We start from the raw sequence: 23,630 nt of genomic DNA, 5'->3' as shown, positions 1-23,630 counted from the left end.
CAATTTTTCATATTAAAAAAAAAATAATTTTTTTTTAGTAGTGATGTCGTGTATGATATAATTTAAAGAAAAGGCGCGCGTATAATTCTATGCTACAAACCTGGCGTAGATAGCATGATTCGACTCGGTTTTGCAGAAATTATTTCGAAAAATGTAGGCGATGAAAGAATCTAATGCACAGAAGGACGTCACGTACGTGAACTTTTTACGTATAGTAAAAAGAATAATTATACCGGCGCATAAATTAAAATAATTCATGTAAATCTATGCAAAAATACCACCTGTATTAATTATAACATTGAAATTATTACCATGACACTCGAAAGAGAATCTGCTTATTTAAATGAAAGTATTTTTTCGCTGTTGCATTGTTATAAGATGTTTGATAATAACGTACCAGTATTGTAACGACACAATCTCATTTCGCAATCACTGCGCTCTTTCATATTTGTTTCATTGAAACACAGTATCATACACTTTAATGCGCAACACTTTCAGATTAATGTTTTGTACCTCGCATCATTATTCACGTCGTAATACTTTTCATCTTACCTTCCTTCTGTAGCGCGTAACGCAACAAAGAGACGTAAAAGAAAATGTGGAACATCATTGTACGTGTTTCCTTTCTTCAGTCAAAGGACGCGTGGGTGTGTTATACATGGTTCAGCTTTGGGCGTGTTCAAGCCATTGTACGCCTTTTAATACTTTATCCCATTATGTAGAATGTAGAATGGAGATCTCATAACGTCTTGAGATGGTGGACTTTCGGATTCGTTTCGAAAGAATGGGCAACGGAATAAAAACTCTTTGACTGCAATTTCGAAAGTTTTGGTAAGAAAGCTTGTCCCCGTTTGCGTAACGACTGTATAATTTCATTTGGGAACGTGATCCCTGCTTTTTTGCCAGCTTCTGAGATTTAGCAGTCGTTTGAGAAGATGTACGGAAGCTTTGCTTTTCAGAATTTTGATTATTCATTAAGAATTTCCGCCGTTTATACTTTGTGACCATAATGACGACATCGATAAAATTATTATACGGATTGAAATACGATGAACGAAATTTTTTATGGAAGTTACATATGAGATTTATGAGAAGAGATTTCAGTTTTATGTACCTTTAAAAAATCCAACTAAGGGATATAGCTACAGGCATAAAAGAAACACCATGTTCTTTCATATACGAATTCACTTTGTAGAAGTAAAGCCAGTCGTTGGAGATTGAGACGCTTTTATTTCGATCTTCACAAAAGATCCGAAATGCGAAACCGTTCACGTAAAAAGATTTGCCATAAAAGAAAAAGAGCAGCAAATTATCGGTCTATTAAAAAGAACTTTTTTATTATTTATAAGATACAGTTCTCATTTCGGTTAATTTCAATCAATCTTATCATTTGTGATACGAAACTAAGTAACTAATCTTCAAGTAATATAGCCTTTAATATATTTTCAACAACAATTTCAGTTGTCGATAACACTTCTCAATTACTATTTACAGACGTTCAATGTACAACTGTATACCTGCTTATGAATCTTAGCAGACTCCGCTTTAATTAACATCCGGTTAATTGTACAGAATGTTTTAATTCGTCTGGTGAAAAGAGGCTGCAAATAAATTATTCGTAGTCTAGAAGAGTGCTCTTGCGATCGACTACGACGTTCGTTATTCTCATTGGTATTCCTTTTTGCCGACGATGATGCGCAGTGGAAGCGCAACTTTTACCCAAGCAATGCAACTCTTGATCGTGTTATTTTGTTACGCGAGTTCCCAGAGTAACTATCTACTAGCTGGCGAAGACTTAATTGACACCGGAAATTACGTTACTTCACGGTCTCTTTGGAATGAATTCACCGTGAGAATTAACCGCAGAATTCTTGCGATACTCATTCTGATTCTCGTTTCACAGTAATACAAAGATATACAGCGCCGACAAGAGGCATTTGTACAGATACAGTTTCCAGTCATCTGAGGCACAGTTTCCAATGGAGCGTTTTCTTTTATCACTTTCACAGTATCAACGCTTTTATTAATACGAAAAGACTACTAAACGATACAAATTTCAATACACTTGAATGAATCTAATTTAATTAGTATATAAATATTACAAATACAAATACTCTTTCTCGCCACTGTAAGTATTGAATGTCGTAACGTATAAGAGAAATATAATAAATCTTTCTTCGTCATTTTCCACATATACATATAGAGTGTTTGATATTTGCGGGAATAAAAGATGCGATAGAAATTCAACGTTCGCGAAAATATAAATTTGCATATGAATGCACAGTCCAGTCACAACGATATATACCAATGTTATATCATAACGATCTTGTATTTTCTAATACCAAAGTTTTCTAAAAAACGCATTTTAATAGTTTCTTGAATGTGTTCCAATAATTAGTTTAACTTTTTTAAAGTAATATATATACTTTAATTTGTAAGTATGTTTAGTTTTCTAATAAATCTTTTTGAACGAGATCAAGGAGTACCATTGAAAAGAATTATTATAGAAAATAATTTGTAAAGGTTTCCTATTATCTGTACTTATCCTGGAACTAGAACATATAATCATGCTAAGCAAGAAAAAGTGGTCATTCCTAGTGAGAATCGTGGACATTAAGAATCGTCTCCGCAGCATTCGGTTGATTGGATAGCGCTCGTACCGTATCGAAGAGCATTCATTACAGACCAGCTCTGCTCCAATCTATATGCAAAATTACTTTTCGCTCTTGAAGAAAAACGAAGAATCAATGTTGGTAATCGTCACGTGACACTTGGAGCTGAATGGCCAATACGTTAAGAAAATAACGAGAAATCTGTGATTCATTTTTAGATGGTTACAAGTAAATGTGTTAATAACAGACTTTTAAAGCAGAGATGGAGAGCTTCGTAAATGTTACTAAAATTATTATTTATTCTGAAATGATTTTACTAATATCAGCATAATTCAATGAAATTCTATTATATCACCCTTAATGTTACTTTTAATATTCTACCATTAAGTAATTTATCTTTTAATAGAGTACAGTGCCGTGACGTACATTTTGTTCCAATTATAATTTAGTTTAGAATTTTCAAATTAGAATGTTTATAGTATTAAATTGACTCGCTGATTACTCTTGTACATAATTTATATATTTCCATCGTGTAAACGTGCAACGAGAGAGACCGTCCGTTGCCTGCTGTGGAACGTTTTACGATATAATCTAGCTTTTTTTAAAACGCTGGTACGCGTGAACACCATTAACACAGTGATCATTTATAACCGTGACCTCCTCGACTTTTATAGCATGATAAATCGTTCCAATGTTCTCAATCGCAGAATCCCACGAAATCTCGCGCTGTTGATTTACGTAACAGCGATACATACAGAACTCCTGCACGAACAGCTTTGGCTTTTCAGTAGAAAGGCACGCGAGGTTTCATACGTTCTCATAATCGATCAATTATCGTTGATCTGTACTACTTAGTTTCATTACTGTTCCGTTTTATCGCATTTTCGCCACATGTTTTATTTCTCTATGCCTATATTTACTTTTTCCCTTTCTTGTTAGTTTATTTCGAAGAACTTTTATCATTTTTATTTTTCTACTTGTATTCGTTTCCCAAATCTTTTGCATTTATTTCTATTCTCCCATTGCTATATTAATTTTTTATTTATCCCTTTTCTCTGTATGCCTATATAGGTTTCGTAATACTCTTATTTTTATTTTTAAATACTTTTATATACCTGCAACAATACCGCCGGTGGCATCACAGCCAAGCCAACCAGCAAATCCGCAGCCGCCAGGCTGGACACGAAACAATTAGTAACAGACCGTAAACGCCTAGTTGTTATCACAGCGGCAATTACTAGAGTGTTGCCCACCTGCCATACAGTAAAAAGTATACATTTTATTTTATGAAATCGATGAAATAGTGATTGATGGATACTACACTTAAAAAAAAAGAAAGCGGAAAAAGTAACAACCATGGTTCTATGTGTATATTGTGAATAACTAACATATCACTATAGTTATATATTTTACGTTAAATATGAAATTTTAAAATCACTATAAAATGCATGTAATTTATAAAATGGACAAATACAAATGAACGTCAAATTGAGTTTTAGTTTAAAACATTTTTCATTGTATAGTTTGAAATCACGCTCGAATTAAACACTGAAACATACGCTTGTCATTATCTGTCAATATCATTCGAGATTCATTCAAAACGTATAAAAAATCTCCTGTGATGTCAGATACTTATATACGGGTAACTAATACTTCTTGAATCAATCGATACTTTTGTGTATCTCAAACAATGTTTCTTTGCGGAATTCAAGACGGCTAGAAAAAGAAGGCGTAGAGGATAAATTCCAGCTAAATCAAATTCCTCTTGGAATCTCGACATATGTTTTAATATTCTATTCACACACGAAAAGGATTTCTAAAACGCTTCAAAAATCCGCAAAATTCGGTACCCTATCGCTCAGAAGTATCCGGACGATTATCTACATTTGACGAGCTGTATATTATAATTACAAAATCATAGATAAATCAAACTGCAATAATTTTGTTCTTTAATAACGAGGATAAATTCTCCAGAATTAATAAAAATAATATATGATATTATTTGCTATATTCTTTAATAGATAATTTATCATATAGTCTGGTGATTCCATAAAAGCGTAGCAACTGTTGCGTCTAATTGTTAATTCATCCTTAACTCCTAGATTTTGATCGAGTTCACGTACTATTATTACAAATCTAGCAAAATGTCCGAATACTCACGAGCAATGGTATAGTTAGACAAAACAAGAGAGTAGAGAATTTCAAGGATTTTCTCGCGTTTCCTACAAGCAGTTAACATTTGTAGGAAGCATCGAAATCGTGTTTCGCTAATAGTCTGAAACAAAGCCGTCTTAGGATCAAATCAGGCGTTTAATTATTCCTTACTATAGTGACGATGATCAACATGATGAACAGCCCCGCCAAAACGAGATCCGTCCAATTCGGTAGGTAGTATTCCGACTGCGTATCTCGGTCGACCGTCGACACCGTGTGGTTCCATTGATAAACGTCCCCATAGTAATTGGCCGTTTGATTCGCCATGGCGCTTTACCCCCGGTCCATTGACGATGACTTCCGCTCAGCAATTTGCACATTTCCGTGCATCATGCGGCCCCCTGCAAGACAATATTTTCGCTTCGATAAAAGATAAATGATTTCCGCGATGATCGGGCCACAACGAAGGTTCGCGTCGAGAAAAATTGTCCCTTTTCAATTTACTTTTTCCGCCGGACTGTGCATCGTACGGGACGATTCCGGAGCTTTATCGTCGCGAAGGCGATTCGTTTTTGATCGACGGAGCAAGATTACGGTCCGAAGAAAAGAACAATGCATTTTAGAGGAAGCTTCTGAAAGGGTGTACTTAAACGTCTTTATCGGCCCTTGTGGGTAGTTGTATCGAGGATGAAGTTAGATTACTGGAAATATCCTGGCGAGGAAGAATATTGCTATATATCTGTAATTACCTCCTGAACTTAGAAGAGCATTTCTTTTTTTTAATTAATAAAATTTATTAGGTATTTGAAGATAAAAGTTACGGAATTATTTACTTTTCATATAAAGCAGAGTTATATAAATATATAATATAAATATATCTAATTTATAAATATAAATTATAGCAAAACGACAGTTGCTAATAATAATCAATGTAATTAGACTTCCTTTCGTGTCTAAAGAGAGAAGCTCATAAATATCAATTAGCGATCTTACCATAAAGACGATCAACAAGTGGATTTCATTGCTTAGAAAAATAACAATCGTTCCTTTCCTTCTCGCGAATATCGAAAATTCAATGGACATCCAATTGATAAAAAGCGTATATTTTCATTCGCTGATTAGACAAGCATATACCATTGTTCCATTCCTTCAATCTGTGTACCATGAAACTTCCGATCTTTCATCTATCTGTGTACACTGTGTAAACGCGGGACTCATCCTTGAATTAGTCATACATCTTCATTCATATTCATATTCAACGAGACAAGGTAACCGACGAATAAATTTTATTGAAACACATTTGGGTTTATAAACTGTCAAACCTGATCTGTAAGTCAATATTCAGATATTCTACATAGAATTATTGGTTTATACAACGCGAGGCGAAGAATCGAGTTAACTGGCTGACCTGTCGCTTTGCTTTCTTACCGTGTATGTATATATGTATACTCGAAATAAATTAGCGAAAGTAAATGACCTGTACGCGACGTTATGGAGGATCCGAATTATTGTAACGGAAACAACGAGGAACGAGGATACCTAGGAAAATAAAGCGAAACGTACAAAAAGATAAGAACGAAGGGTTGGCTGCATGGGAGTTCAAAAACCTTTCGGATAAAGCTGTAGATGTTGGTTCAGGTATTTCGTCTGAAGGACTCGTTTTGTTTTTCCGTTGCATGATTCAATCGCACTCCGAAGTAATTGGTCGATACCCTACTAGATGAGAATAATGATGCTAATCTTTTACTATGTCAAAAGTTCCAGCTTCATTCGAATTTTAACTTCAGTAGAATTCCATTTCTATGACAGAGATTATTTAAACCTGTGGCAAAGACAAATAGTTCGTATAATATGGGTTCACTGGTTCTCCCCATTTCATACGATTTTTCATTTAAATAATAGGAATTAGCGTTCAGATAAATGAGTTCAATCGGCTATAATTCAGTTAATCGGGCAGTAGGTGAAATTTCGTTCCGATAAATGGATTTCAGATAAATGGAGAGTGCTACGGTACTTTATCAGTATAAAGCATTGTAATTTCGCATTTATTCAGATATTTTTTGCATGTAATATAATAACCATTTGACCTGGATATGCGAGACACGTACCTGCACGCCAAGCAGATTTACTTGCCTATGACGATCACGGATATGATCATACTCTACTTTGCTTATATTATTTATTGATCTCCGTGAATCTAATATAAGCTGCGATATCTTACGTTTAAAAAATATATAATTGCTCTTATACGCATCCATGGAGCAATGAATAAAAAATTAAACATTCGTTGGATTAACATTCAGATAAAATTTTTAATATGCGTATAATAACGCTTTGTACTTTAAGAACTTTCGAATCACATTTCATTTCATCAAACAAATAATTTGTAAATAATCAATTTGTAGAGAATTTCGTGACCCATGGTAAATGATCTCAAAGATCAGGCCGGCAGTAGATTTCTTGTTTTCCACAGTCAACAACAATATAATGAAATCATTTAAATGCTAATAAATTAAGATCTATTAAAGATTTGGTACTAGCCGTCCTCATCAATTTAGTACTACTTAGTAGCAATTAATTTAGTGTTCTTGAGATAATTATTGAAATTAGGTAAAAGTTAAGTTAAAATTAAATTGGAAGTATCTTTTGTCTGTTATACATTGCAAAATGCGTTTCTCCACCTTTCAATGAGAGCTGATTTAACGCTGTCAACAAATAGTAAACTTAAAACTTTGTTATGCCAATACTGCAGCAAAATAGATTACTATAGAGAGAAGAATGCACTTAAAAGTTTGAAGAAAATTTAAGAAGTCTGCGTCTCAGTCTCACGTAACGGAAAAGATAAATGATATTTACATTCTTCTCCGCTTTTCCCTTGAGTTATTTTTTGGTACCTGAGTTGGAACGTAAGTAGCATAAATCTAACACAATGGTCTTGTTTGTTACACATTTCTAGATGCATTACGATGCGACGTTTAGTTTACTACGTCGTGCGTTTAATATATTTCAGCAATGAAAAACACGTTTCATTCCGGCTGTTGATACGAGCAAAGAATTAAGTTGCGTTACATGCTACATCACTTCGTTATTAATTATTAATTTAAATTCACGTGTTCAATGAGCGTATGATTAAATTTAATTACATTTCGTTCTCATGAATGTAGTGATTGGAAGTGATTGAGCGAGTGTAAATTGATATGTTAATGTGATGACAGAGGCATAATGATCAAAATGTATTTATACAATTATTAAATGTATGAATTATTAAGTGCAGCTTTCTCAAATAATTAAATTAAATTAAGCAAATTTTTAACAGTATTTTTATCCCATTGTACTAGCATTTTTTCCTATGATACTGACTTTCGTATATGTATATCTTTCATACATACTTGACTTTATATTCCATTTCATATCCTTCATATATATAAAAATTTTATTACTAATATGGAAACGTAGTACGTTCGTAACAAGCGACAGAATTTCTAGTGTTAGGAACATGCTACCAGGATCAAATACTTGAATTTAGAGTATGAAAGGAGAACATCATCGAAAGATTTGGGTAAACGTGACCGAATAAGTTCTGGGAATATTAGCATAGCTTGCCTGAATTGAATGGAAAAGACTGTAGAACACAGAACGAGAAAATGTACGAATGTTAGGATATATCCATTTGCTACCGAAGAGATGCTGCAGCATGGTTAGCAAGTTAAAAAGAAAATGAAAAAATATATATTGCTATGTATCCTGTAGAAAATGTATGCACATGGCAGTCGTTGAAGAGAATAAAAAGTCGTGAATAATTTTGTATTACTGTAATGTTTAGTTGTACGAAGTCGTCCGTGTATTTTAAGAAACGTATTAATGTATACAGTTACCTACGCAAATATTTGAATATTTGTTATAAAAAGTTTGTATGATCGTGTTACGTATTCTTTTTATACTAACTTCTGTCACAAAACTTTAGGAAATTTCATTAGCACTGTAACGAAACATGATTATCTCGTTCTCGTACATTGATAAATATTTTTATCTTATTGCTCCTTTCTACCACAAGTTTTACTTTACCTATTTTAATCTAAGTCCCTGAACATATTTCCGTATATAAGTGTTACTTTCAATTTAATTAAAAATTTACTACTACACATTATATATGTACATATACTTTTACATACTACACACGTACACATACTTTTCCACGAAACATACCGAAATTAAGAAGTACACAGCACTAATGTATAACTTCCAAGAAACAACTGCAAAGGATATTTCAGCAGCTGAAGGCAGGATTTTAAGCCTGTGCACGGGCATAAGTTTCTGCTTGTAATAAAGCTAGAGACATCTGCACGGTATAATTTGTGGCCTAGCAAGAAACCAACTTGCATCATCTTCATATTAACCGTAGTATTTTGATACAAGCAATACGTACGATTATTTCTCTTTTCATGCTAAAAGCGAAGGAACGAAGTTTGTAATTTCTTCAGAGTTTTTTTTGTTATTCAACTTTCGAATCATAGTAATCACTGTGTTTGATTTAAAACGCGTTGCTTTATTTGCCACTTGATATTAATCACCAATTGCCATTAATCCAAACATGAAATCATTTTGCTGAAAGCGTACGCGTTATTCGTCTGTCTCTCCACTTTATTTCTTCGTTCGTCATCAAAAACAATTGTTTTCGCATTTATTTAACAAGCAATCCAGACCGTTTCCTTTTCTAGAGAGTTGCACTGGCATTCGGACCCGTTCTCGTACACAAAACGGCGCTCGCGTTAATGTAAATAGCGTAGATTTGCGATGCGAAGTCGCGATTTGAATTCAACCACTCACGATTTAACCACTGAAAGGTCTGGGGAAAACAGAGCTTTGACAGAACGATTCAATTAATTTCACTCGAGGACATGAAAATGTGGAAAGAAATGGTCGGACTGGCTGACGATTTCTGTTGAACGATGCGAAATATATTGAAAAGGGAAATAATTATGAAATAAAGAAGACCGGAAAATTCTATAATAGGCTTTGAAAGTATTTTCCCTTTGAATATTTATGGAGATAATTGGAGAGAAATTTGGAGATTTATGGAGATAAAAAGTATTTTACAGTAGAATAACGAATGCGTGTAAAATTCACGATTTTTGGATAAACTCTTTACGTATTTTGACAATTACTTCTTTATCGTTATGTCCCCTAGTTTCAATGAATGCGATAAAAATTTGTGGAGCGAATAACCAGTGTAAGAAACAAATTAAAATTCCATTTTATTCTCTTAAAGGATAACAGACCATCTCCATTTCGGATGTGCATCATTAGCTTTTCCGTCATTCGAGGGTTGTTCCGGGATATATAGTAAACACTGTGAATTCCCGAGCGCATGGAATTCGTTTATGAATAGATAATTTTAACGCTCAATGGCCACGTTATGTGTAGACATATTAGTTCTCTGAAAAAAATACACAATAATTGCCTTTGTTAGATTGAATAAATCGTCTCTGAAAGAGCTAACTTTTGATATTTTTGCCTACATAATTATCAAGTCGGACATCACATTGTACACGAACAAGTTTATACATATATATAAACTATGTACTACGCAACATATATTATTAACAATATACGATACATGTTAAAATATAAAAGTAACCCAACAATTGGTACAACATTTCTGTTTAACAGACGATCCAAGACAGACACACAGAGCCACATATACCTTTTACTGTACCTCAACGAGAACAAACTATTTCACTTATAATCATATAAAATCGAGAAATACATTTGAGCACGCTTTTTACGATAACTCGGAGCACCTCTAGCGTGCCACTTCCCAATCTCGACATTTTCTCAGTCACCGCGTCACAAGAGGAAAAAGAAGGACAGCTCGTAATCGAAATGGCAACGCGATAAAAAATGTACAAGCGCGATGCGGGAATGCGGTTTCATGGGTTTATCTACGACGTGCGATATTCCGGCGAGACGCGAGAAAAAATATATCGCGCTCAACGATATTTACCCAGATGGCTGCTTCTTAGAATGAAACGCTTTCTTCAACGTCACTTAATTTTCCGCGATGACGCGACGCCACGTTACGACCGGTGATATCACGGTGCACATCGGTATGTAATATCGCGTCACTCGCATATTCGACGAGAGGAAAGGCGAGGGAAATGTATCCTGCAGCTGGGAACTGGCGGAAGTGGTTTAACCCTTCCGTGCAATTCATAGCCAGAGCAGAAGTTGAAGCCTTCCGCCGGTTGAAAAATCGGGTTCCTGACGAGTCGAAATCTGGCCTGTACGTATATACGTTACCCTTGAAGAGGAAGCTGCCTTGAAGGAATGCAGAACGCGGTCGAATTTATCACGAAGTTTTCCTTTGACTTTATAGCTTCGAGTCAAGTGGTTGTTGAGAGCTTCCACTGCAGCGCTATCGAACCTTTGTTTCTTCTCAACGTTTCATCTTTGCGTCGTTCTTTCAATGGCAAAGTCCAAGAAGCGAATGGGGAATGAAAGAAGCGGGTTTTAAAACAGACGATCGATCGCCGCGTTAAAATATTCTACCAAAGTCTGATTTATTGTATTTGAACAAAATATACGGAGTCCGGGTAATCGTGCAAATGAGTATACGAGGTGTGTTAAAATCTGATTTAAAAATTGTGATTTTCACAATAATTTATATAGCGAACGTCAAATTTCTTGCGGAAGCAATACCTTTCTCATTTAGAATTCTGTAATATATTCATCCCTTTGTTTAATGATAATTTTGTGCATATGCCTACGCATATATCCTTGGTAAAATATATATAGTTAAAAATAAATGGGAACTTCAATTCGCGTGCAATCTAATGTTCCTTATCGCTATTTTAATTTGTCGACGGAAACGTCTTCGAGGCATATGTCGTTGGATAACTGCACTGATATACATACATTATTAGCCCTCCTGAGATTATAATGTCGAGATTATCTTTCACGTTATATAAATTGAATAACCATCCGTAAACCTAATATCGTGTAACGACGTAAATAAAATTAAATCTTTTATTTTCTGATAGAATATAAGATTACAAAAATTTAGAAGTATCGTGAATAAGTGTTATCACTGATAACACAGTAGAATAATATAGAATAATTTATAGATAAAAGACTAGAATGTACATCGTTGAGAATCTTTTATCAGAATATATTTATGCGAAAACATGAATAAATACCTACTTTGTTTTATTTTAATTTATAAGCGCACAGTAGCGGAAAAATACTTTTACGTACACTGCAGAAACACAGAACAAAAAGGAAATAGACGATTTCTTCAAATTTCGCATAGTTATATATATATAATTTAAAGAATGTAGGCGATAGGATTAACATTTTCACTATAGTCGTAGAGTAAAACTGGAAAGTTCCGCAAAGAACAACAAAATCAGGCCCGAAGAAAAATTAATGCGGCCGCCGCTGCAAAAATGACAAACGAAAGTCAAATAGAGACTCGCCCTGATCCGGTTGCGTAATTTCGGGATACCTCGTTTCGATCGATCAAATAGTGATAGAGATACTCCCAGCTGGAAGGCGAGAGATTCCCGGCCAGTAATAAATAATCTCCAACCTGACACAGTAACAGAGAATGGTTTACGGTGTATAAAACACGACTCATAGAACCGCACTGGATGAACATGAACACTCGCTCGCTATAAGACGTACGAGTCCGCAAACCTTTAGGCGGTAGCTACCTATGGCTTTGGAAAAATAAGAAAAAGCAGGAAAAAGGAAATTCGTGTTGCGTAATCGAATAAATCCTAAAACGTTTTAACGATCTTCCTTGGGGAATTTTTAGATTTATGATTACACCAATGGCAATTGCCGAGTAAGCAATATTTTCAAGAAAATTATAGATCGTATAACTTTCGAATACCGTTGTTCATTAACGTCGACATAGGATACTTCGATGACTGAAAACGTTGCAGTTTTTTTTTCAACTGAATTGAATAAGAATTCGATTTAAGAATAAGATGTCGTTTGCTTGTAAAAACACACAAATAGAACTGGAATCACAGAAATTTTTTAACGTGTCCCCTCTATCTATTACAAAAATATTCTTTGTTGTGCTTTTTTGACAAGTTACTGAGATTATAATCTGAAAGCCCGAACCATAAGAAGGAATTCACTAGACGTTGTTATGTAAACGACAAACCCAGAAAGTAAAATTAAATTGTAAATTGATTCCTTCCAGAATCGTGGAACGATTCTTTACGTCAGCGGACATTCCTTTAAATACATCGCGAACACAGTTGCTTGGCATACATAGCTGCATAAAAATGGAAAAGGTCTAACCGAGTTACAAAAATGTTTTCTTTCAAACGATGAGTCAAAAAATATATTATACCGAGAGTGGGAAATTGCACATTTAAAATGGCCATTGTCGTTAAATCTCAAATTCACGTTGTCGATTGAATTAAAGATCAAGAACGAAAGGAATTCTCGGGGAAAAGCGTACGTAGGAATTTGTTTCTGTCATTACGAAAATTGGGTTGAGGATAATCTAAAAAGATGCCGGACATCGGTACGTGTCCAGTGAGATTCCCTTTCATTGAATTTCTAGTTTTCTCTTTTGTAAAAAGCGAATCACGTAGATCGTGGCAAATGAATGGCAAATGAAATTTTAACGATCAGAAAGCACGGAGCTTGTACAAATCCTTTATACTGAATTAATGATAAAGGGAGTTTGGATTAAACTCGTTTGATTAATGCTCGATGCTTCTGATTTTAAACTTTCCTTATTCTATCATGCGAAATATTGTTGGAGAAGTTGAGGCAATTTTGAAAATGATTTTGAAATGATGAAATATATAACTTTAGAAATAACTCTCGGAATGAAAGATTACATATCATGGATATTCGCTTCAATGCAAATTAATTCCACAGCATTTACCACATTTGCGCTAATTGCTGAGATATCGATTTGCAAGTTACGTGACGCGTCATGAATTTTTCAGATTAGCTGATTTCTTTCGGAGCATTTTTTAATGACAGTAGCCAGCTGTTATTTCGTCTGTTTACAAATGCAGGATTATGCTTTCATTTCGTAATTATTATTAATCTATAATCATTAGTGGAAAATATCAAATAATTATAAGTACATACATTCGATTGAAACGCTCTAATTTGCCACTGTTTGTATATGATATGAAAATTTTATTTTCGAATTTCGGTTAATTCGTGAGTTTTATACTCACTTTTCACTGGAAACATGAAAAATGTCAGTCACAACAAATAATTTCAAATCATTGCATATAAATATTAAACTCGTCCGTGTTAAATGTAGCTTTGCTGGAATTTGAATTTAACCATATTATAAAACAAAAGATTTGTTACAACATATATATATTAGATATAAAAAAGGTTTTTAATAGAAATACGTGATACGTAAAATATATAATATAATTTACGAATTATATTAATTGCAATAGAAATAATAGAAATAGAAATTGTAAAATAAATTAATTGTAATGAAAATGACCTATCGTAAATAGTCAAATTATTTGTTGTAAGAGCTATTGCACGAGTGTTTTTTGTTCGAGCTTAAAAAAAAAAAAGAAAAAAGAAAAATGCTGCAAAAGTTATTACAGGCACCAACTTAGCATATAGAAAACGTTATGTAAATGTTATGATAGTTCAGCGTTGGTTCGTGGAAGTCAAGGCTGGTGATTTTTCATTAAGAAATAAGACCGGTGGAAGGCTGCAGAAAGACCATCGATATAATATTGTGGATATATTGCAAAAAATAATCCACCAAACGCGATAGTAAAGTGGCACTTTAAATGAAAATAAGTTATTCTATCAATATTCGTCGTTTACTTCAAATAACAAATACCTGTCTGCGATAATTAATTAATCGTTACGAGAAATATCTAGAATCGAATAAAAATTATTCCCATGAAACATGAAAATACTTTGAACCAACATAGGCGCGTATGTTGTTAAAATTTCATTTAAGAAAACGTCATTTTATGCGCACCAACGTAATATTTAGTTCATGGACAAAGTTGGACCATTCCCTCTTTACACGGTGCCTCTGCAACGATGTTAGTTTCGAGAGTAAAAAATTAGCTGGATGAGATCCAACGACAGTTGTTTCGCCGCTGTAAGATAATATTTCATGCTCCCAGCCGCGATGCATTTTTCTGCCACGTTCCGCAGTTACAACGCGAAACTTTTTGATCCGACGCGAACTGGCCCCGCGCATAAAACAACGTCCACATCCCCTCTCACCCTATCGCCCTTTATCCCGTGATACTTGGCTGTGTTTATCCGGAGGAGAAAAGCCAATAGTAACGCGTAGTTCGTGAAATTTAGCCAATATTTTCACGGGAGAGTGTGTCATTGGCTAATGTTGTCAGTTTCAGGCGATCATCGCTTTTGGTTCCCTCGGTATGCGGTGAACGTGCAAACATGTATCCAATATCTCATTCCGTGGCTCGCTCGTGAATACTCCCCGTAGACCGGAACCCAGACTAGAGCCATTTGAAACAGGAGATTGCTAACGAGTTAATGGTCTTAGAAGCATTAAATTCGCCCGAGGTGTTATATGGTGAAGTTACCACGAGTGCCAGCTCCGATTTCCAACGAATACATGCTACGGTTTGTTTTCGATCATTCATGCTTGGAAAACATCCAAGACCTTTCCATTTCCTAATGTTTTCGCAATCGCGAAGTTCAGTGAAGTTTGAAGGTAGCAAAGGTGAACTTGATTCGTCTGGACACTACGTGTTTGAGAGTCTCGGGCGTTTCGGAAAGAAAGTTACGTTGAAGCATGAAGTTGTCTCAAGATGTTCAGCTATTTACCCGATCTTTGCTTCAAAGGAATGTTATTTGTTGAATATCTCTGATATTGTGGAAAATGGTGTTATATACAAAATTTGTAATACTTGTTATTCTTTATTATCCGTTGGTTATTAGAAATTACAAAATACCTTATAATCTTTAATCTAGACAACTAAATCATCTGATCGTGATTTCTGAGATATATAACGATGACATTTAATTTAAAAGTTTCAAACAATTGGAGTTACCGAAATTTTAAAATGAGAGAGATATTTTGCAGGTATATGATTTAGAAACAATGATAAACTGTACATATCCGTCCTATGTAATCGCTGATAAATGGTGTAGCAGTACTATACATTTATTTCGCAGAAATATCCTTGTAACTGATGTAAATCATACTTACACTTAAAATATGGACGATCGTTATTCGAACCTAAGGAATGAAAAATATCATAGAAATCCTTTCTCTGTTAAAAAAAATTGAAGAATTCGAGGATAGTTTCTTCGTAATGATGAGAAGCCGTCTTATTGCCAAAGCATTCTTCATTCTAGCAATTGTTCGGAGATTCACCAGGGATCACAACCGCAATGTACAATGCTCCTTTCCAATCAAACGTTGAAAATCGTTATACCATGCATAATGAAATCAAGATGTCGCAGAGAAACTTTGTTAAAATTATTACGATGCCCTGAATATGCAAAATCCTGTTAATATAATTTTACTTCTAAGGAATATTTAAACTATTAAAGATATTAATTTATGTTATGGTAATAGCTCGAAATGTTTTATAGAATCTTTTAATCGAATGTCAATCTGTATAGAAGCGATAAATGTAATTTAATATAAATTAGAAATTTTTGATAGTGCCATAAAGGAATTTTTAACTTCTTTGCTACAATTTATTCTTATTCTCTATGTTCTTATATTTCTTCCTTCGCTAAAAAGAATATCGCCAATTAATAATAGATTAATAATAGATAATCTTGGATTTCTTCCCTTTCGAAAAGAGGAAGAAAAATTACAAAATGATCCGATAACCTAATATACTTTGTCAGTGTAAAACGTGTACCATAAACGTGGCGGATATTAAATTAATTTATAGTTTACTCTTAGCGTAAAGCTTGAATTTGAAAAGTAATTTATTATATTAAAACATCATAGCACTTTCAAGCTATCGATTGGTGCTTTATAGGCTGTCGAAGTTCCTTATTTGAAAATTCAGATAAGCTGTCTAAGAAGTTATCGCGACGAATCTTGTTAATATCTCTCTGCGAATTTAATTTATTCCTATGGCATCGAAACACGAAAGTCAAGCATTTTAAACTTCCGTCGACGTTACGGTGTTCGATTAAAGCAAGGATGCAATAATCTTCTCCGGAAACAATTTTCCAGCCGCCGTACCAGGGGTCAGTCGTTTTCATGAGTCGAGTTTGTGTACGTGTGCACGTTCGAGAATTCGATTTTCAGTAAATTCTCTCTGATTAAGGCAAATTCTGATACGATCCTATCTTCGTTTGCATATTGTCCTCCTCTATAAAGAATGTTCCGTATACCTACACGAAATTAAAGCGTTCTCAACTCACAGTCCATGAATCCTTCGTAAGTTTATACAAAATTTCTTATACTTTGTACATTCGTTCGCACATTTGTCCGTAACTGAATCCTACATTTAATTAAAAATTTGAAGAATTAATAAAATACTAATAAGAATTTTTAAATTTTTATTTATTACAGTAATTGTTACTTGTTGAATGTTTAACAACAATTGTTCTATGTGGAATTTTATTTTAAATTTCCTTCAATTTATATGTTGTAAAAAACTTTGTATTGTGTGGTCAAGGTAATTGAAAATTTATTAAATGTCTTCCTTGTTTTCTCGAGGAAGGATCATTTATCTTGGAGATTTACACTTTGCTTTCTCGAGCGAAAAGTATTATATCCTCTATAATAATTGAAGAATTCAGTGTGAAATACTGTTCTCATTTCTGTGTGAAATGATCTTTGCATACTTATTAACTTGCACATGATCCTCCTACTAAGACGAGGATCGTATCATTCATGTGATTTATATCACCGCATCTTACGTGAATACTAACTGTATGATTAATGTAAAATCGAATGTTGCGAGGAAATACGTCTCAGCGTAATAATAAAGGAAACTCTGTGTATCATTATAAATTTTTATTTTTCGTATTTTCATACAAAACGCACGATTGGTAACCAAGAATGTTATTACGCGACTATTATAAACATACGTCACCGTTTATGATATTTGTTTGTTATTGTACACTCTATAATTTAATTTTCAATTCTGCATTAAAAGGATTTCATTTCAGGAAATATCTTTCAATTAAAACTTTTCTGTATAATTCGTGCAGAAATTAATATTTCGCCGTAAGAAGTTGTTAATCACCGAAAATTTAAACGTAGTGAAAATCAGAATTTTTAATCCTTGTTAATTAATATCTCGGTAATAAATTATGTGTGTTAGTAACACAAGCATAACACAGCTAGAAATTGCTTCATTTAGCTTAAGAATGGGCTTGCTTAAATTACTATCAAATTGTGCACCGTTTTTATTTTACTACCTCCGTTGTAGATTTCCCTTTGCTTTTCAATCAAGTAGAATTAATCCCGTAGTTTCGCGTTATGCGACGTTATTGTCACATTCATTAAGAAAGTTCTATTGATCTCAATTCGAGTTGCAATATTGTAATCTTCAACTAGAATGCATATTCCGAGTAGCTTGACATTATTCACGATACAATTTCATGTTCTGATATTTATTTTGTTTTATGTAAAATAGTTCGTTAGAAATTCTTCGTCGGTACTAGTACTGTAATTTATTGATAACCTGTCTTATCCAATTATTCAAAGTATTTCAAAAGTACCGTAATAATGAACACCGTGTATGTAAATACGCGGCATTATTAATTAAACAAATTTCGAATTTCGAAACCTCCTCTTCCCAAAATTCCTACGGAATATTTCAAACGCTGTTGTTTGCTCCTCCTCGCAACTATTGATTAACTAGAAACACATTTATATCAAAAATGCATTAGAAAAGAATAACAAAGATTCGGGTAAAACAATATTTCGTTCATGAACGAAATGGGAGCAGCACATTGTCGCGAAAACAGCGAGTAACAAGGCGAAGCGGAGAATTGTCTGCTTCAAAATGTTCTTTGTTTCGTGTTGATACGACATTCCGTTGCCGAGATACGTACGTATTGCCGTCTGAAGCGAAAAGTAATTTTCGGCACTTTACTCTCTCTTCTCGTTGTTATCATCGGATCTTTCATTCCCGCGTATTTATCGACTTGACCTAAACTTCCGGACAGCACACTACACGACGACCAACGCTGTATACAAGCGTTTTTTAATTATTACCACGCGTAACCGACGTGCGTATTTTCCAGGCAAAAATATAGGTCACGACGTTGCCGAATATTTTGTCAACCATTCAGCAGTATCTCCTGTATTCCGAACGTTAAGCTCCGAAGCCAGGGTATCTCGGGAACCAGTCGGGATATCAGCTCGAAACAAAATACGTTCTCGAGTGTATCCTTTGAGGTATCTTGCAAACGAATCTACTTCTGAAATATTGCTATTCTTCCCGCAGCATTTCACGGATAAAGCTGAGGTTACTCTCGGCTAAATAAGTTTTGTCGACTTTCAGACATCACGCGGCTTGGTTTAAGCTACGTTGAAGCTACTGTTTGTGCGTTATATACGTAGATGTATTTAAAAAGGAAAGATTTTATTTCAAGTATTTTAAACCCATGAGATTGTAAAATACTCTAGATTGTCGTAAATTCATTTAGTTAAAACTAATGTTCAAAAATCATTCGATCCATACTGTTTTTACTTTTTAATCCTCGTGTTCTAATAACTACATCGATTAAGTGGTGTTTGATCAATTTTAATAATTTGTAATGATCAAATGCGCAGTTAAATTAATAACTGACCTTCCATAGGATTTTCTCGATCGTTAGACATTATCTTTTTATTATGAAAACATCTTTAATATTACTTCTCATACGACATTCACTATCAATCTTTCGTATATTCTGACTATTTCGCACAGTATCTAATTTTTACTAAAATTCTCAGTTGAGTTTACCATTTGATAAAATAGGTGACCCAGACGTGCATCTCGATGGTGTAATTAAAGTTTGAATGCGTCAGAAATATCTTAAAGGAAAACCTTGACATTTCGAGTATGTATATTATTTTTGCATAAGACTTTCTAAACGTAGAGGGTTACGTAAACATAGATTTCTCGCGAACCTTTTATTGTCGCTTTTATACGATCGATGTGTCGCTAAAACAAGTTCATTTGAGACATTGTACTCGGCGGTGGCTCGAAAATAGGGTGACTTTAATTACCCACTTTCTGTTCACCTGTCACGTTCCCTCGACGTTGCACCTTTAAAACCGTCGATCGCTTCGCTGAAAAATATTTTCCCTTGCCAAATTCGTTTCCAATGTTATCGAACAGTTTGTCGTTACTGCCAATTGAAACAAGATTACGTACATCTGGGCCATACATAAAAATTGTTGAACAAATAACAAGCAATTTGTGTTGTCAACAACATGTGGAGATTATAAAATGTACACTTCATGCTTTCAAGATACAAATTTGCTTACAAATATACATTTTTATCGTATGAAAAGTATTACTTCATCTGTTCAATTTCAACTCAAAAATTTGAGGGGAAATACTTTTTAGCGCTTATTTGGAAGCAGGAACGGTGATCAAGATAAATACAGATAAGGTAAGCAGAAAAAGAATATATCGGCTTTACACCGAATTCACAGTCGTGCTGAAAGATTCAGGAGAGTGCAACAGGGATCTTTAATAAACAAAGAGGAAGACACCGACGTTTGTACGTTACTGAAACATACAATTCGTTGGTTTATTCCTTCAGAGACATGGGTACCAGTATACTGGATTACGGCCCTATATTTCCCGAATAAATAATCTACTACATTCCTATACGCTCCTCTAAAGATGAGATTGCCAACTAAAATGGCAGAAAGATGAAATTATTGGTGAGTACGGAAGAATTACATAACTAAACATCCGTTTCCCGATGGAATCGTAATTCTACCAGCTACGATTTTGAATTATAGAACGGTGTTGCTTCATGGACTTGCTCATTTTCTGACAGAGATAAAAAAAACTTCTTCGTCCTTTTATTCCCTTTTTCAGGTGCTATTTTATGTAAGTACTCTCACTTACGGTGCTATAGAAATTTAATTTTAATCAACGAACACAACCATACAGAACCATAGAAAAGTAGGAGGGTAGGTGATTATACCGAGGTACATTTCGCTTTTATATAGCTTTCCAGAAGCTAGTGAACTAATTTACTTAACTGTCGCGATAGCGATGATTAGGTCATTCAAGACTCGACACTTGAGAACGACAACGATCAAACTCTTTTCTAATGAATAATGAATTTTATGAGAGAAGCGACCATCGCTACTAGAAACGAAAGAGAGACAGAAAAATAGAGAAAGCGGCAGCACAAAAACCACAGAGACGGATGTTATATCTTCGTTCAAAAAGGTAATATAATAAGTATAAGTAGAAAGTTTAACTGACACAAAGTAAGAACACATTAAACTGTGTTAATGACCTAGAAGCCGATGAGACGTAAAACCGAAATTAAAAAGAGGAAGTATGATATTACATGTAATAATTGCAAAAAGGGCATTAGCAGTACGCATCCTGTGGAAAATTTCACAGTTGTCTGTGCCAAAAGCATCGAATAAAACAGTAAATATTATTATTTTCTTCAAATTTATAATCTACATTTATAATTTTATAGAATCATTATATCCGATTTGTTTGTTATAAATTTGCTTGTTACATTTGATTTTTCCTATTATTTTGTTTTATGTATCATGCACTTTATACTCGATACAAATGCCTAAATTCCTAATGTAGGTCAGGCCAGCCATCAGCACCGAGCGACCCTACTCCGAAGATTATATACTGCCTTAATCTAATCCTCATTTATTTCTTCTTTATATCTAATGACTGAAAATAAAAGAGAAAGAACTTTTAATTAAGAAATTCACCTTTATTTCCAAAAATGAAGTTTTCTACTTCCAAGTTATGGTAATATTAAGTCCTGATTCAATGGCTTTGAAAACTTAAATTAAAGGTAACTTAAATTGAAAATCTCGACACTTCATCTACCAGGTTGCTAGACAGACTTGTGTGAAAAATTTCTTAACAATCACATTGTGAATATCGGATTTTTTTATTCCGTAACTATGAAAAAACGCGACGTAATTTTATGCAAATGATTATTAAGATGCAGGTGACGAGGAAAGGTGATTATGTGCGTAAAACGCTGTGCTTTATACATATTTTTATTATACATATTTTACGTAAGTAATTAAAAATTTATGTTTTTTTATTCATAGAAATTTGATAAACATTTAAATGATGCTCTTTTTTATTCTTTGAACACGATTTTCTTTTGATCAAATTTTAGTACACGCGTTCTTCTTTCGCCTATCGATTCAATTACGTTCTAGTTGCATTGGAACTTATTTATGACTCAATTGAATAGAAGCTTCAATTGCACAGGAAAAGAATATATCTTCTTACACAACCTCTTCTACTACATGGGAAAAGATTTTCGAATCTCGATCTATTCAATTCCGGATGATTTTGATTAACGTACTCGAAGAATTCTTTTTACAAAATTAATCTCAGGAAATAATTGTTTTATAACGTGAAATACATTAAAACTTGCGAAAGTGTGGAAATTCATAATTACGTTCGACTGAGAGATTTTCGAATTTACTTTAAATCTTTAAAAAATAAGGATGTTTAAAATCTAATGCCCAGTATTTCATGTCATAGATTCAATGTTTTAAGTAGCTTTAAAAGTTTGCGCTGAAAAAATATACTTTAAATGAAAATCGGTTTTCATTAGAATTAAGGTTATTATTATTCTCTGAATGGTTCGTTATCGATTAGGAATGGCCACATGAAGCATCTACGTATGTATGTAATACTGACCTCGAATCACTTAAAAGCTTGAGTTAAATCTGAACTTAAAACATTATCTGATCCTTAGGCCATGTAAATTTAATCCGATTTTCTACTTTTATCGTATACTTTGGGATTACATATGCAAAGCAGTTAGTACGATCAAATCGATTACTTATAAATCGATCGTATTGGCTTAAAGAATGACCAGCTAAAATATATCGTACACGTAGGTTATAAATGCTAAAGTCTATATTTATGGCTAAGCTATTCATATTTCTCCAGAATATGAAATATTGATATCCGGGCGCTCGATTGATTTATTTAATAAAAGATTTGAAAGATATGAACTCTTGTTTTAATCTTAACTACAACAAAATTATTCAGTGAATTCTTCGTGTAAAATAATGTATAGTACAATATATTATTGATAAGGTTTTGAATCAATCCATCAATCGAATTTGCATATTAATGAAAAAATTTAATCTATCTAAAGAGTTTTCTCTGTCTAAAAATAAAGGTAAAGCCTAAAAAATCTTATCTAAAAAGTTTATGTAAAATGTTTACGGATACAATGTACAAGTATCTTGCCATCAAAATGTTTATAATAAATTTTAAGTGAACCTTGGATATTATTAAAATTTACAGATTGAGAAGTTGCTCTTATTTATAAACATAACGAAAATAACTTTTTACGAAGCAAGTTGTATTAATAAACGACCTTCTCCGCGTGTCCATTTCCATATCCATTTAAAATACTAATTTTCTTTGCCGTTCTAAATATCTCTACAATGTCGGTGACAAAGAACATGCTACTGAATCGTAGCCTTCGTTGCATTTGTTAGAACCAACGATATAAAAATGCAAATGGAAACGCGAGTAAGAGTAAGTGCGTTCCTTATGACTGATTCCCCGAAGGATCGGCGGGAATTTACCTTTCCGCGCGACTTTTAAAGTCTGCAATTTCCGCCGAATACCGACAATTTTTGTCACAAGTCGACTGTCTCCGCGCTCAGATTACAGAAGATTAATTTCAAATGGA

General features: G+C 33.8%; 3 protein-coding genes across 6 annotated transcripts in view; 1 reads left to right on the top strand and 2 right to left on the bottom strand.

The window, feature by feature from the left end:
* The window catches only part of LOC126919669 (uncharacterized), a 228,657-nt gene that overhangs the window by 121,105 nt on the left and 83,922 nt on the right, over positions 1–23,630 (bottom strand). The window lies entirely within an intron of this gene.
* The window catches only part of LOC126919561 (tyramine receptor 1-like), a 100,587-nt gene that overhangs the window by 8,058 nt on the left and 68,899 nt on the right, over positions 1–23,630 (bottom strand). For all 4 annotated transcript variants that reach the window (XM_050728946.1, XM_050728948.1, XM_050728947.1 and 1 more), the window contains 2 exons: positions 4,938–5,167; positions 3,728–3,865 (listed from right to left, as the gene is read on the bottom strand). In XM_050728946.1, the coding sequence (XP_050584903.1) occupies positions 3,728–3,865; positions 4,938–5,093 (294 nt within the window). In that variant the 5' untranslated portion in view covers positions 5,094–5,167. The remainder of the gene's footprint in view (positions 1–3,727; positions 3,866–4,937; positions 5,168–23,630) is intronic.
* Positions 5,936–23,630, top strand: part of LOC126919568 (peritrophin-1-like) — a 108,204-nt gene continuing 90,509 nt past the window's right edge. Inside the window, exon 1 of the mRNA XM_050728959.1 lies at positions 5,936–5,945. The gene's annotated coding sequence lies outside the window, so the exon portion shown is untranslated. The remainder of the gene's footprint in view (positions 5,946–23,630) is intronic.

The sequence above is a fragment of the Bombus affinis genome, chromosome 8 (assembly GCF_024516045.1).
Source record: "Bombus affinis isolate iyBomAffi1 chromosome 8, iyBomAffi1.2, whole genome shotgun sequence".
Classification (NCBI taxonomy): domain Eukaryota; kingdom Metazoa; phylum Arthropoda; class Insecta; order Hymenoptera; family Apidae; genus Bombus; species Bombus affinis.
This window is presented reverse-complemented; position numbering and strand designations above follow the sequence as displayed.